Source organism: Xenopus tropicalis, chromosome 7, assembly GCF_000004195.4.
Source record: "Xenopus tropicalis strain Nigerian chromosome 7, UCB_Xtro_10.0, whole genome shotgun sequence".
Classification (NCBI taxonomy): Eukaryota; Metazoa; Chordata; class Amphibia; order Anura; family Pipidae; genus Xenopus; species Xenopus tropicalis.
Genome location: NC_030683.2, coordinates 39,317,449 through 39,334,365, shown reverse-complemented (window position 1 = coordinate 39,334,365; position 16,917 = coordinate 39,317,449). Strand labels below are relative to the sequence as shown.

At 37.1% G+C, this 16,917-nt stretch overlaps 1 protein-coding gene across 33 annotated transcripts in view; it reads left to right on the top strand.

The window, feature by feature from the left end:
* sorbs1 (sorbin and SH3 domain containing 1) overlaps window positions 1-16,917 on the top strand; it is a 202,451-nt gene that overhangs the window by 159,840 nt on the left and 25,694 nt on the right. For 28 of the 33 annotated variants that reach the window (XM_012966789.3, XM_012966812.3, XM_012966813.3 and 25 more), the window contains 5 exons: window positions 800-883; window positions 6,386-6,451; window positions 9,152-9,244; window positions 11,955-11,992; window positions 13,982-14,127. In XM_012966789.3, the coding sequence (XP_012822243.2) occupies window positions 800-883; window positions 6,386-6,451; window positions 9,152-9,244; window positions 11,955-11,992; window positions 13,982-14,127 (427 nt within the window). The remainder of the gene's footprint in view (window positions 1-799; window positions 884-6,385; window positions 6,452-9,151; window positions 9,245-11,954; window positions 11,993-13,981; window positions 14,128-16,917) is intronic. The other 5 variants (XM_031906743.1, XM_031906742.1, XM_031906748.1 and 2 more) reach the window with 3 other exon arrangements.

Sequence of the window (16,917 nt, the reverse complement as noted above, 5' to 3'; positions counted from 1 at the left end):
TTGGCAGTAAAATGCCAAAATGACTTTCCTTCTCCTTTAAAGGAGCAATAACCACATAAACTCTTCGCTTCATTTACATATGCAAGATATACTGTATGTTCAAACCCTGTGGGTTGAAAGAGGTCTTCTCTGCAACACCAATGTCAAGTTTCTTAAAACACAAACTATATAAATACAAAGGGAAATTACCAAATTAAGGTGTGGGAGTTGTGACTTGAATTATTGCCGTAGCAGCAGAAGAGGACAAAACATATATCTAAATGTATTTTCCCTATGTATTTGTCCACAACAGATAACTTGGTAAGTGAGTTCAGCTTTGATCTGCTCAAACAAATCTGGGCTCATATTTTGGCTGCAAAACTCACAGCTGAACTAATTCAAACAAAATGCTATAGCAAACAATCTCTGTCCCTGCTGCTGTCCCTTTAACAAGCAGAAAGGAGAATCCCCTGTACACGTAACACTGTATTTGTAGCTGTAGGTTCCTTTTGTGTGGCTTTCCAACATACTGTATGCTTGCTGTCCCTTTATTCATTATATGAGTGTCCTCTGTATATTTCTGTTCCATTGTACTATCTAACTGTCTGGCTCTGCTGGGGACTTTGTTTCTGTCATCCCCTTGTACTGTTACAAATGCAGTATTCAGTGAGCTACATAATGGATTACGTCTGCCTTTTGGACCCCAGCTCTGGCAGTAAAACTGCTTGGAATGACTGCATCTCTAACAGCCCTTTCTCTGTGTTCCTTTCATAATCTTCTTTTCCTTCTTCCTTCCATTCCCCTGTCATAAACTCTGTAGACTCGGGATAAAAGTCCTGAAGAGATAGATTTAAAGAATGAACCTTGGTATAAATTCTTTTCGGAGTTGGAGTTTGGGAAACCGGTAAGTAGGATAGAACTGTTTCTGGTTACTTTTGCATTGTTTCACACCAGAACACTAAAATATATTTGTGGGTTTGTTTATTTCTAATACAGTGTGTGTGTGTGTTTGTGGGGCTGGGTTGCACCACATTTGTGTGATACATTTCGCTGACATTGTATTGAGTTGCTATAATAAGAAATTCAGAGTAAGGGGAGTGCTATAATAATTCATAGAGGTGAAGGGATACAGTTGTTTTCAAGCAAGCTTTAGTTATTATCACAGTATAGTATTTTCCACCCAGATGCAGGCTGTCATGCCACCCTAGAAGGTCAGACAAAACCACCAGACAAAATTTACCTGTAACCCTGCAAGCATTAATAACTATCTGTATGGATTATAATAAAAATAAACTATTTCCTAAACAAATAGGGGGTAAATTAAAAAAACAACTTGTAAATGGGGGACAAAATAAAATTAAGAATAAAGATTTTGCAGTGTAAATATTGTTCAGTAGACAGATATCACATTGCTATGGGCCTATGGAGTCTATGGGCCATCTCCCATAGACTCCATTGTAATCAAATAATTCAAATTTTTTAAAATTATTTTGTTTTTCTCTAAAATCATAAAACAGTACCTTGCATTTGATCCCAACTACAATATAATTAATCCTTATTGTAGGATAAGCAATCCTGTTGGGTTTATTTAATGTTTAAATTATTTTCTTTTTTTAAGTATGGAGACCCAAATTATAGAAATACCCCTTATCCAGAAAACCACAGGTCCCAAGCATTCTGGATAAAAGGTCCTATACCTGTACTTGTTTAATAAATAAAGTCTGGGTATTTCATTTTTTTATTTGTAAAAAAAAAAAAATCCACTTACTAATGATGTTCTAATTTGTGAATCCTCTTCTCTCCGACAACATTCAGATTTATAGCAGTATATATAACATTTGCCACCACACACAGATTCACATCAAAATGTGAAAAAAAATCATTTAATCCCTTTTATATCCCACATAAATAAAAAGACCCATTTAGTATAAGTCCCAATTATATCTGGATCAACTGTAACAAAAATGAGGCCAGTTCTGTAAGTATTGCTTAATGCAGAGGTTTCACGTTAACTGGAATGTTAACAGAAGAAAACGAAGGTCTTTCAAAGGAAAAGTAGAATCCTTGCTGACATCCAGCTTGCTCTCCTAATAACCTCCAATAAAACAGGGCCCCCCAGTAAACAAATTACTTTTTAAGTCTTGTTTTGAATAAGAAAATTATCATAAATTTAGTTTGCTCTTGGACTGAATCTTTTACAACGGTAAGAACATTACAATACCTTTACAGGGAAGCGTTGTGCCTAGTGATGTACAACAGCAAGATGAGTGAAATAGTGTCTAAATACTGCCCGGTGCTGCTACTTAAAGGGATGGTTTACCTTTAACTTAACTTTTAATATATTATAGAAGGTTTATTCCTGGCACCTTTGCCTTCGTTATTACTATAATTATTTTTTTTTTATAGTTTTTGAATGATTTGCCTTCCTCTTCTACATCTTTCCAGCTTTAAAATGGGGGTCATTGATCCTGGCAGCTAAAAAACTATTGCTCAGTGCGCTTACAATTTCATTATTATTGTTACTTTTTATTCCTTATTTTTCTATTCAGGCCCCCTCCTATTCATATTCCAATCTGTCATGCAAACTACTGCCTGGTTACCAATGTAAACAAGACCATAGCAACCAGAAAGCTGCTTAAATTCCAAACTGCAGAGCTGCTAAACAAAATAACTAAATAACTAAAAAAGCACAAATAAAAAAAAAATTGAAAGCCAGTTGCAAGTTGTCTCACGATATCATTGTCTACGTCATACTAAGGGGGAGATTTATTAAGACACGAACGCTCTGAGTGTATTTTCGCTGATTTTTTCGCACTTGCGAGACTTTTTCGTACGCCTGTGCGACTTTTTTCGTATGCTTGCGCGAAAAATTCGGAAAGGTTCAGCCACTGTTTACAATCGTTCACTACGAAAATTTTGTGACTTTCGGATCGCCAATACTATATTATCGTGACTAATACGATTTTTTCTTAAGCATTTTCGTGATATTTGCGATCTTCAGAAATGATCGTATCCAATCCAAATTTTTCCCATTCAGGATTCGAACTCTTGTTTTAATGAATCGGACCCTAAAAGTTAAAGGATATACAATGTCTTTTAAAGTTTTTAATGGTCTTTTTTGGATTTAAATTGACTTCAGCTAGCTCCACTATTTCATCCAGCTTCTTCATAGTTAGTTCTGCCATGCATAGGATATGTTATAGGACCAGTATTAAAGGGTAGATCTGGTAGTGATTCAGCAGGCTGCAGCACACACAGTGGCCATATTGTGTGGATCCGTGTTATCATAGGTTTGGAATGTGCTGCTCATAAGCTGTTGAACCTAGAAATGTAGGAAATCCCCATTACATCACATATGTGAGTCTAAATGCATTTTATTTTGGATTGTGGAGTGTAATCCCCAACTGTAGGCTGGTGGAGGATGCTGGAAGTTGTTAGGTTAATAATTGTTCAGATTTGCAGTTCCCCTTTTTATTGATTATTTATTATAGCTAGAAATGGGCTGTTTTTCCTTAGTAGGGAAGAGAATATGTAGGACTTCAAAATTAGCTGGGAAAGTAAACCAGAAGATGAGTGAAACCGTTGCAGATGCTGTTCTGAAAGCTCCAGATATAAAATGATTTTAGGAGCCAGCATTTTGTCACTGCCAGTAGCTTTGTGTGCTGGGCTTTGTGGCTTGGTTCCTCTGTACAGAATACAGGGCAGATAAATAAAAGAGCTCATACAAGAACCTACAAATACTGAGCTGCACAGAAGGCATGTGAGCACTACAATATATTGTACACATGTATAAACATATTGCTTATAGTGAGCATCACTGCTATGTCATCAAGTATTGAAAAGGGAACTTAAATACAGTAGTTATGTTAATAATCATATGTTGTGCATGGCGTGAGCACAAATATATTCCCGCTCTCATCTCTTGCAAAACGGATCCACCTTTATGTGGTTGGGTTGCCAGGAGGGCCAGGCTGCCCCAATATTTTAGGACCCTCGGGGTAAGGGTGTATTCTAACTGGGACATGATACTTCTGTTAAGCTTTTGTTCTTTTTTTCTACTGCTGGTTGATATTAAGGCATAACAGTTGCTTTATAATTTAAATGCAATATACTGTATATATTTTAGTCTAAACATAAAGATAAGGGTGCTGATTTCATATATTGTTTTGGGGCACCATAAAGGCAAGTGCTGCTTTTTTTAAATGAACAAATACAGTTCAGTCATATATTTGATATGGTTTGTGCCCCTACAAAAGAATTCATTTCTTGCCTTTTTCTTTTTAGTGTTGTTATGTACACAGGTTCAATAAAGTGCTGTTTGTGCCAGACTCACAACCACAACTCACAACCACATGACTATTTATTATTAAGCAATGTAAATTAAATTTCTAGTTACCATATGGATCGTGTTTCTCCACAATGTCCTCTGATCTGTCTTATCAGTGGCATGTTTGAGATTGCTGTAATTACATTTCAATATATCCATGTTGTTCCTCTTGCTATTTTTCTTCAACTTTTTTCTAGCATAATTAATTAATACAGGTATAGGACCTGTTATCCATAATGCTCGGGACCTGGGGCTTTCCGGATAAGGGATCTTTCCGTAATTTGGATCTCCATACCTTAAGCCTACAAAAAAATCATTTAAACATCATTTAAACCTAACAGGAATTTTTTGCATCCAATAAGGATTAATTATACCTTAGTACCTTAGTTGGGATCAAGTACAATGTTCTGTTTTATTACTACAGAGAAAAAGGAAATAATTTTAAAAAATTAGAATTATTTGCTTGTAATGGAGTCTATGGGAGATGGCCTTTCCGTTTCTGGTTAAGGGATCCTATACCTGTATTCTTATATTATACAGGTATAGGATCCCTTTTCTCTGTAGAAATAAAACAGTACCTTGTAATTGATCCCAACTAAGATATAAATAATCCTTATTGGATGTAAAACAATCCTATTGGGTTTAATTAATGTTTTATTGATTTTTTTTTAGCAGACTTAAGGTATGGAGATCCAAATTACAGAAAGACCCCTTATGCAGAATACCCTTGGCCCCGAGCATTCTGGATAACGGGTCCTATACCTGTAGTTACATAGGGTTGAAAAAAGACCAGAGTCCATTATGTCAAAAATAAGGCACCTTTAGTCTGATTATTTGCTTTTTAATTAGATTGTCAGGCACCATTTGTTTATTTTCCTTGTGTCTTCAGTAAGATTGAAAGTTTTGGCCAAGACTAAAGTTTATAAAGCTCCCACTAAATTGTTTGAATACAATGGTGGACCCTTTATGACCCATTCGTAATAAAATGAGGTGCTGACCTTTTAAGGTGGCAAAGGATGATATATTTCCTGCAAAAAAAGCTGAACTCAGGAGAGGAGGTTAGGAGAAAAAAATAGAAACTCGGCTTTAGCTGTCTTCTCCTATGGGAACCAGCAATGTCATCCCTTGATTGGCTGCTAGACTGGAGGGCGTGTTTGGTAACCTGAGCTGAGAGGAACTGAGCATGCCCAGGAGCCAACAGCCAAAGTCAATTCCTGAGGGAGGGGGCTGAGTGGGTTAGAAGAGGAGAAGGAAATCTAAGTGATTAATGGGATGCTGCAGCCTTACTATTAACCTTTGAACAACCAGAGTGGCAGGTATTGAAAGATTTCAAAGAGACTGTTCACTGATTACATTTTTTGTTTGTGGGGTTTACATGTCCTTTAATTCAGTTCTGTATAATTGTTATTTTCTCCAAACCGACTGCTATTTATTTATATTAATTTTAAATTTTGAATGGAATTCCTGCTCTAAAAGCATTTTGTATCAGTGCTGTTTCCTGATAGGTGTAGTGGAAAGCTGATTTTAAGAATTCCTGACTCCTTAAAGAATTCCTGAAAACCACTATCAAAATAGATCTTTTTTTTTTGCAAATGTCATGTGCTAGTCATAAGGTGGGCAGGCCAACTATTATTGTGCAGTTCGAGCTATTGTGAGCGAAACTTATATCTCATTGTCCTTCACTGCCAACATGGAAATTCAGCCTTTTGTAAATGTGGTATGTATCTGAGCTTGCAGCCAAATATATTTTGCAGGGCAAAGATTCTCTGCAAGTTATTTCTATCTCCACTGTTTGTTCCTTATTTCCCCTTAATAGCCTGCTCTCTCCTGGTTTCCACCCACCTCTAAGACAGTTCATTGAAACCTAATTTCTAACAGCTATGGGGCCCGAGGGTGGGACTGTGGAGAGGTCTATTGCATGCATGATGCTTAGCCTGGCAAATTTGTGTAGGACCTGCTCTTGCTTTTTATAATTTTCTTCCTAGTGCAGACTCTTGCCCTTTGTATGATTTCTGTATTCATACACTTTGTGATGTCTTCTTTCTCTGTCTTCATTTCCTCATTTCTGCTTTCCATCAGCCTCCCAAAAAGATATGGGATTATACACCGGGGGATTGCTCAATCCTTAAAATAGAGGATAGGAAGGTAACGATGTTTTCTTAATTATGTTTTACTGTAATTGCTTCATTTGCAAGTCATACTTTATGTGTGTGTCAGATTGTGTTTTGAAGACACTGCTCAGTAAAGCTGTATTATTATTGGATTACAGTGAAGCTATGTTAGGATTTCTCTGACAGTAAACTACTGCCTATTAGCAGATGCATGCCCTGTGAATTGACCTTCAGAAATGTAATATTGTAGCCATGCATCTGTAAAAAGGCTAGTGGAAATTGTTAGGTTCATGTTTTAACATGATAGGTACAATGTCTGCTTCCTTATGCTTAACCAGACGCACGGTACAGTTCACAGCCATGGGTGCAGGCTTGCCACGACATATTCTCTTTGTAGTGGCTGCATTAGACAATCGAAAAGATTACTAGAAATTGCAATAATAAAGATCATTTATAATAAATTAAATTTATAATAAATATGCATGATCTCCTAGGAAGATTCATTTTCCATATATTTTCACTTATACAAAAGTGTATGATACAAGGGCATAAATAAACTTTCTTTATCTGAGTATTTGCATTTAAACATTAAAGGGTTCCTTCAAGTAGTGCTAGATACTGGAAATTACTACTTTAACAGATATATGTCTATTAAACTAGTAATTTCATAAGAGTAATAGAGATAGTGGAAACCCATTATCCAGTAAGCTCACAAATACAGGAATGCCATTTGCCTTTAATCAAAATTTCATTTTCTCTGTAATAATAAAAAAAGCAACTTGTATTGATGGTAACAAAGCTGTGTAAATCCATGTTTATGGCTAAAGAATCTCAAATGTTTCTTAGAAGCTAATGCAAATAATGAAAAGAGCCATTATTCTGGGAAACCCCAAGGTCTTGTGCATTCTGACTAATAGATCCCACACCTGTATAGGAAGATAAGGACTAATAAGATAAGTTTAATAATGATATTGAGTAGGGAGATTAGAAAAATGGGGAGACAGTAGAAAGGAGAGAATTTATATCCATTTTTTTTCTGCAGAGATCTGTTCTGCAGAATGTAAAATGACTACCTATCAATAAGTCAAAGTCAGTGATGGTCAGCTGCACAACTGTATTTAGGTAATCCTTTCACCGTTTGCAAAACAGGGACATTGGAATTGATGTAGCTACCCTGATGCTGCACTGGTGCACACTATGGCCTGTTTTTGACAGGAGCAGGCTACTTCATATGTGGCTGATTTGGTTGCGCAAGTATCTGCCCTACTTGCAGATATATTTGATATTTCATATAGACACCCTCTCCATTCATTATTACAGTTGGTTTTATTTGCATTCTAGAGAATACATATGCATGACTTTGGCCCAAGAGCCCTAGAAGGTAAAAACATTTTTAGATAAACATAGTCAAAATCATAAGTGATATAAATGACACAAATTATACATTTATGTAACTGCATAAAAACAATTAATATGGTCACCTGATATACTACTACTGCTAGGAACAAGGGATCAAAAGGACCTCTCCGTATATGAATTTTTAGTAGAAATGCCCATCTGTATTGTGTTCTTATTGTGCCCATGCACCATGCAAAGAACTCTATTCAAAGTCTTTTTAAATGAGAATACATTTATTGCATGAACTTGCAATAAATATGCCACCTAATGTGCATAGTGTAAAATCTCACAGTAAGCCTAATTTGTATATCACACATCCTGTATGTTTTAATTACTCTGTAGACACATATGTGCAAAATTTACTGCCAGAATTTCAATACATACAGAAAAACAAGTAGATGATTTTGCAGGTGACCTTATTTAGGTACTTTTACTTGGACCCCCTTTATGCCAGTACTATGCTTGTTCTGTAGTCATTACGGGCTTTTTAAAATACTAGGTGAATAATAACTAGCATGCACCATAAACTGACCTTAAATATGAAAAATATGAATTTGATGCATTCAAGTTTTGTTTCACAGTTTAATTAGGTCGAGTTTTTTATATTCAGATTTCTAATAAATAAAGGTACATTCAAGTTTACTAAAATTTTCAGTTTATTTGAATTGAAAATAAAATAAATCTAAGATTCACAAATTCAAAACAGCAGGTTGCTGTGTGCTATTAATGTTTGTAAATGTGCCTATATTCTCCTTCAGGCATTGTTGGCATATGTCCTAATGTTTCATATTTAGCCATTAATGACTCCAAATGCATGCGCATTCTCTTGGAGTTAAAACAAAAATGTATTCCGTGCCTATGGAATTGCTCTGTGTGTGTTAATTATCTGTGTTTCTTATGGATCATGGAAGCTGCTCTATAAATATCCCTGGGATGCACAAAAGCATACATTATCAGTAGATATGGCAATTTGCAATGGGAGTTGCCTACATGAACACCAGCTGTTAAAGGGAGAAAATAAGCAAAACACACATGACATCAGTATCGTTTTCTCAAATGAAGCACATTAGGCCAAACACAAATGTGACTACTGGTATCTGTATCTTTTAGCCTTACATTGTTTTATGTATGAGCTTCTTGTGTTTCAGCATAATTGTTCCTGTTAAGTTCAGTGTTGTCTATGACCTACTTTAGATCTCCGCTTATTCAAAAGTGAGCAAATCTTTGTGGCTGGAGCTGGAGAACTTCCTTTTTCACCTGATGTTTTGCTTTCTACAGGGATTTCCTGTTTCTCTCTAACTGATCCCTTATTGTCCTGTTCTTCTTCTTTAACCAGACTGAGCTAGAGAGAGACCTCTATCAGTACGAGACTGAGTTAGATGCAGATTTAGAGAGAATGGACAAGTGTTTTAAGGCTCCCGATAAAAGGGTATGACTTTTCTGTTCTCAATTTTCTTATGAAGTCTGTTTCTTGCTGGTTTTGGCACTGAATCAGAGCTCTGACATAACACAACTAACCATACTTGCTGTGGCTTGCAGAATGTTTTACCATTGAAAGATAATTAAATCAGGGCAATATTGTGTTCTGTATATTTTCTTTTCACTTCAGGGACCTTCTTTGTTAATTATTAGTAGATACTCCCTGACTTTAGCATGACGTTGCTCTGCATGGGCGGTCTGGGAGGATTTAGACCTGTGGCTGGTATGACCCCATCAGCCTGTGTCTCAGCATCCAGACACGTAAAGGTGCACTCCTCCCGCCTTAATGACATGGCATGAATGTGATGGCTGGGTTGTGTTAATACTTTCTGAGAAATGTGAGAAGATATTTCATGGTCTGTTAAAGATGTACTGGAAATGTTTGCACAATTTCATAAAAGTGAACTTGGTATATTCTGTAGAGATACTTTAATTAAACAGGTCCCAGAATTACACAGTTCTATGGTAACTTGCACATTCATTTCAATTACAAATACATATAAATATCACTGACATTGTGTTAACTAGTTTATTGTCCCGCTTTTCTCTAGTAATTTTTTGAAGGAACTCACTCTACCCCTAAAATAATGCCAGATGTGATTTAATTAGTTAGTTTCATAGCAGCTGTAGATTGCCCACTCATGTGCTAATAGTGCCCATTATGATTATATGCGATAAAAGCTTCAACAAGTTTCTAACAATTATTGGCCCAGGCTACTCCCATTTAGGGCTTGCATGTTTATTCAGGTGTAACTAAAATGCCCCCATGGCATTAGCCCTTAAATTATAGCCTTTGGGTTGACATTTTAAATGACACTGGCATTTAAGAATAGAATTTTATTAGCTAATCTGATAACCTTTAGGATTGCTTTTGGGGTGACAATAATGCCACCATGACTTGTGAAGACAAACATGTTCTAAACGTATCTGGCCGATTGGCCCCTTATAACTCTTATCAATTAACAAACATTTCCATGGTACACTTTAAGGATTTATTCATTTAGTCTTATGTAAGTGTGTTGTGGGCAAACCCATTTCCAAGATTTACTGGTTTCTTCCTCTTTTATTCGTCTTTATTGGCCAACTTTGGCTCAATATGTGTCTAGGGATGTAAATTATCAGCTACTATATGCAAATAATGATGATCTGCCATAAAACCAAATTGCTTGCAGTTGTGCTTGAAAAGCTTTGGCTGATGAGTTAATTGCTTTTATAATCGGCTGCTAATTGTTTCAGTTACATCATTGGTACAGCAAAGTATGATTATTATCGTTTTTGTAAAAATGTTTTGCTAAGGAAGAATGTTGGACCCTCTCTCCCCATTCCATGGGTTCAGCTGCAATGGCTGGCCTCGAGGTAAAGTTGTTCCTGGGAAAGAAAATGGTGGTAAGAGCCAGGGGAAAGGAACAGTTCTCCATTACATAATATTGATCCTTTGCATGGCCTCTTTAGAAAGCACTACAAAGACTTTTGCTGATTATAATTATGTATATTAGTTAATAACTATAACTCATTTCAGAATTGGTTTTGACTAAATGATCAGCTTTTCAGATATAAACATATCTGTCCACCCCAACAAAAAATATTACTGAAGATGGAGGACCCAGTTAGTGCTGATGTTTACAATTTGCCCAGTATTCTGCTTTTTCCCTCAATCATGTTAGTTGGTTTAATTATGGTAGTGCAAAATGCACTGAGTGAGGAGTAGCAGTATGCCCTAGGTATATGAATTTGGCTTTCTCTGTACTCTTACAGCACTATGCCAGACTTACACTTCATGCAACACGCCAGGAACCCATGACAGAAACATGTTTAGTAAATAGCCTGTAGTAACTTAAAGTACCTTTGCCATGAGCACATTGTTGTATGTTTTGGACCCCAGTTAACACTGGTAATTCTATTTACCTTTATTTATCACTAATTTTTAGTTATGATGTCTCTTCCCATTTATTTTTTATAATGCAATAGTAAAGTATGAAGCCATAAAATAATGTGTACACAGACCAAACTTGTCTGCAATTTGTAGTCATATGAGTGGGGTCTGTCTTATTGTTCACCTTATAGTACATAAAATTATTCCTAAGACCATTGGAAATATGTGTTTTCCGATGGTCTTAGGCGACCCCCAAAAGGGTCCCGACCCACAGGTTGAGAACCACTGTTCTAGAAGAACATGGCTGATGCTTCTTATGGAATCATGGTTTGTGATGCTTTAACATTTTAAAGAAAAGACATCAAGCATGAAGTATGTCCTCTTCATGTTACATTTACATTCACCCATTTTAAATTAATAGGGAATTTCAGGTTTGTTCTAACATTCCATTGCACTTGTGTTTGAGTGCGATCGCACCCTTACAAGGCGATACCCTGGCATAAACTATTATAGGCTTGCTACTCTCACATCAGCTACTTATCATTCTTGGCTTCATCGGCAGTGACTCACCTGTGGGTTAAACCAGCTCTCTGGCTGACGTGAAGAATGTGTCTCTTTCCATAAGGAGATTTGTGGAAGCATTGTTTCCACTGACATGCTTTTTTTTTCTTTTGTTCAGTGTTTTAGCAGGTGTTGATGCTAGCTAACATGGCCCCTAGGGCCGTGTGTCGGTAACTCTCTTCTGCTTGCCTGTATAACAATCTTCTCTGTTTTTGGATTCTTGCAGAATGCAACTGTAAGTCGTCCAGAGGAGATTCCATCCTAGTAAGTCTGCCTCTAAGTTTTTAATAACTGTACAATTACTTATTAACATATAGAACTTTTGTAGCTATGATATATCCTTAGGTATTGGTCTAATGTCCCACTGAGAGGTTTAGTTTAGATCCCTGCTATCACAGGCGACTAATTTCTCCGAAATGCCTTTCCATCGGCAACAGCAACAAAGGGAATTGTCGGTGGAAAGACCTACGCATTGCTTCAGCTTTCTAAAGCCGAGCAAAGTTGCCTGCAGGAGGAATGTGTGCACTTTAAATCTCTTTAGTCGTATAAACACCCTCTGACTTTATAATTCACATTATTGTAATCTTCAGTTAGAGAATTGTGTTTTTTTTTTATATATTATTTATTTTTCAAATAGTAACACATAAACAGGGTAGTACACATAAGGGAGGGGAAGGACAGAGATATCAATGGTCCGTTAAAGTTATCACAGTTGATATAGTTACAACATTGCGCATTATTTTGCTAGTTTACTGCAATTAGGACCATGTAGAATTGTGTGTTTTTATCAAGATGAGGTTTATCTGATTGTGAGGATTCTCTAGAAAACATCCTAGAGAGTACAGGCTGCAAGGCAGAGTCTTGTGTTTTTCTGATCATAAGGGTGAAGACACACAGAGCTACTTAGTAGCAGCTACTTGTCATGGCTACTAAACTCCAGGAAATACCCTGCCATAGACAATACTGAGATTTGCCTCTGCTAAAACACACACAGAGATTGTTATCAGTAAACAATTAGCATTGTCTGTTTTAGTAGCCGTGACAAATAGCTGCTAATAGTAGCTCCATGTGTCTTCGCCCTAATGGCTGTGACAGACAGGGAGATTAGTCGCCGCGCGACAAATCTCATCTAAATGCCATCCCACTGACTAGAATGTAAATGCACGGCGCGTTGCCTTGAAAAGAAACTTCACGGATTTCGGCGCCGTGTATGCTATCCCACCGATGATTTACATTCTAGCCGGTGGGATGGCATTTCGGGGAGATTTGTTGCCCCCGACAAGGGAGATTTGTCGTGCGGCAACTAATCTCCCTGTCTCTCACAGCCCTAAAGGTTGAAAGGACCATTGCCTTGAACTCCCCAGTATAAAAGGTTGGTGTTGCTGACAAAAAAATTCCCTTATTAATGTTACATATTGCCAACTGTGACTCTCCCTCACAATTGTGAGTGTGTAACCATGACTATTGCTCGTCTGTATACTGTGAGCCTTCCTAAGACGTTAGTAGTGAAAGCACATGGGCTTGCCTACTAGTATGTCTGTCTGTGCCACCCACAGTAGCTCAACACATAGCTAATGTTTTCAAGTGCTACAACCTCCTTAGTAGATATATAAAATAAGAATCACACTGAGCAAATTAGATAACTGTCATCCCTACCTTAGGTTAGTGCATTTAGGAGGTAATGTAATAAATGGAATAGCATTTTCTACAGGTGTATTTACCCCAGGGGCGTTTTTGGCCCCTGAGCGGCCCTAGGCGGCCCCTCCAATCCTCCCCCCTCCGCTTATCTTTTTAGTGCCAGAGGGGGTCCAGGGGGGGCTGCATTGCTAGTGTAGAGAGTGCAGTTTTACTCTATTTACTAGCAGAGCCGAATTTACGTTTTGAAAAATGGAAATTCGGCTCTTAAAGTTACCAGGAGCGTAACTTATATAATCATTAAAGAAAATATCAAAGAAATGGCTTTTAAGATAGTGTACCTTTAATAATATGTTCTGCTCTAAGTGTGTTTGATAAGGTATGTGCTAAAACAGATTGATTTGGCAAACTGGCACTTGAGTAAAGTAGGACAGCAGCTCTGTGCTCGCTTCTTGCAAATATTTGCATTCTTTAGGGATTATAAAGCAGATTAAATCACAAAAAACAAATGAGCCGGAAAATTAGTTCTTACTAAATTTGTCCTTAATATTTAAGAATGACCTGGATATGAATCTCTGGTACAGATTTTTTGATGTTAACTAAGAGCTGCCATTTCAGCAGGGGGACAGAGGGCGCTCTGGTGGATCCCACACTCTCTGAAAATGAAAAGCAAATCTACAAGAATGTTTTAGAAGGTGGTGATATTCCATTTCATGGACTTAGTGGCCTAAACAGACGCCCCTCTAGCTCAGCATCTAATAAAGGTATGTTCATAAGTAACTACTACTCTACAGCTCTTTCCAGCAACCTAGAGCAATACTACTGATAAGGAATAAAGTGCAAATTTCTCCATTTTAATATTATTATGTGCACGTACACTACAGTTATTCTACTGAACCTAATTGTTATCTCTGTATATATCACTGTTTCTTTTGGGAAATACTGAAACATTTAATCCAAGTATATTTCTTTATATTAGTATCATATGGTAAGGTTACCAGATTGTCCATATAAACAAGGACTTTAATTTAAACTATTTTGTAAATGTAAGTAAATCAGTGTGGCATGAGGTATGTTAGGGCTGGATAAATGATGGTCTTTGGACCTTATTTGTCAAAACACTACTCTTTCTCTGCGTACACCATATAAATATACAACTGTATATATATATATATATATATATAATATACATATACAGTATTAAAGTATTAAAATGATGCATTCCAAATAAATGAATAGCCCAGGTTCTGCCCAGTGTTTTGGTGGATCAATCTGACATGTTGATTTTCTAAACAGGTTACTTTTTTTACTTAAAAAGCCACTTACGTGCTTCTTCTGTTCCTATTTGTGATATATATTGTACATGCTGTATGAATATATCTATATATATATATATATATATATATAGTAGAAAGACCTGCACCAAGGGCATTTGGACTTGTATAGGGTGTGCTCCTCCCTGTATACATATATAATGTTTAGTCATGTATTGTATTTATTTACCATTTTAGTGGAACGTGGATAATGGAGTTGGGCTATTATCTGATGCTGAGCAACATTTATTATATAACGTTATCAGCAGTGATATCAGAAACTGCATTTTAGTCTTGGATTGGTATCCCCCATCATATCCAGAATTATAAATAACATAGGTTGTTTTGTTCTTAGTAATAACTAGTATTATTCTAACAAGCTGCCTTTATTCCATTCTGCACGCTTACAAATGGATACCACAGGTGGGAATGCTCATAACTTGTCATATACAATTAACAACCGAACATTTAGCACTAGTAGCTCTTTAGGCAATATGTATAAACAGAAGTCCTCTCTGACAGCTGCAAAAGCCTGTATAGGAGAAATCCTACCATCTCGGTTCAAACCGATGGTCCCCCTGCCAGCTACATCTCGGCACAAGCAGAACTTACCATCAACTCAGCAGAAAGCGCAGAGTTGCGAGGACTTGCTTGAACCTCAGACATCATTTCAAATCAAACAAATGAGCAGTGGAAAAGTAGGAGGGAGCATGGAAAATATTTTGTCAAAATCTTATACAGATTATAAGGTAAAGTCAGGCAGTACTATCAGTTTGCAAGAATACAGCCTGAATGCCAGCAAATGCGCTTTCCCACCTAATTTTAGGTCAAGCAATACAGATTTCAATGTGATGTACAAAGACATGCACCTTATTAACCGTTCAACATTGCATGGTGCATCATCCTGCTCCAGTGTTCGAGACCTCGCTAATAGTTTTGAGAAAGAGATGAGGAGCAGATCTTCTGTTGAAGAACTTGATAGCTCAGAACGTATCCCCAAGCACACAGTATCCTCCCGTGTAACCGCCTTTGAGCAGCTGATACAGCGATCCAGATCATTGCCTTCCTTAGACTGTTCCAGTGGCCCAAGTACCTCTTCCACACCATCACAGCCTAGAAATGAGATGCTGTCTGCATGTTCTGCGGAATCACTTTTAGAGCCATCAGTGAAAGAAAATGAAGACAAAGATGTCCAGGTCACAAAACACACAGACTCTACACCTACCAGTAATGTGGAAGAGATGAGTTCTGAACCCACTGACACTGCCCTTGTAAATAACCCTTCTGGTCAGACTGAAGAGGCTGACAATATTTCTAACGCATCTAATGAAAGTTGTGCTAATTTAAACAAAGTGCCCCATAAATACAAGCTTAACACATGCAAGAGCTCCTGTCCTGCCTCCTACACAAGATTTACAACCATTCGGAAGCATGAACAGAAAATGTCAAAAACCTTGCAATCAAGGGTAGATAAGCAAGTGGATCAAATGATTTTTCAGAGAAATTTATATCTTATAAGCCCACTTCCATTCAAGGTACAAAAGCCCTTCCACAAGAACCCCAAAATACCTTTCAATAATGCAGTGGAGCAGAGGGACATGGTAGTTGTAGACAGAAAAAGCCCAATAGATACAGCAGTAGAGCCTCCAAAGGGTACTGAAGAGAGGCCTAGCCTTCCTGCACGCCAATCTTCATTTGATATTGTTGGAAAGCTGAGCTCCCTAAGCCTAGACAGCCTTGAGCAGGACAATTCCACACTAGAATCCCATTGTCCTGATTCTCTAAATAATGGAGATATTGTCTCATTTCCTTTATGTAACAATTTGGATTCTAACAACAACAGTCAACTGAATGAACACGGAACATTTACAGGAGGTGGAGTTTTTGTGCATCTTGCCAATATGTGACACTTCATCTGTGTGACAGATCCATCTACCTGTCTTACCACATTGTTTCATCATTTCTTAAAACATTTGTGCTTGTTTGTTTGCTTTTACTTCTAAGCTTCTAAGCTGACATTTACATGAGTTATATCAAAAGGGCAGTGTGCAAACAAGCAGTTTTCCACTTTTACATTCTGTTCTTGTAGTGCCAGATAAATATCAAGTCACTGCCAGTCTGAATATATTACATTGCTGTTATAACTATTGTGTACGGGCCAGAATAACAGAGTGTAATATAAACATTGACAGTGTTTTTAAGAGTTTTAGTTAGGATAGTGTCCCATGTAGGACTAAACTG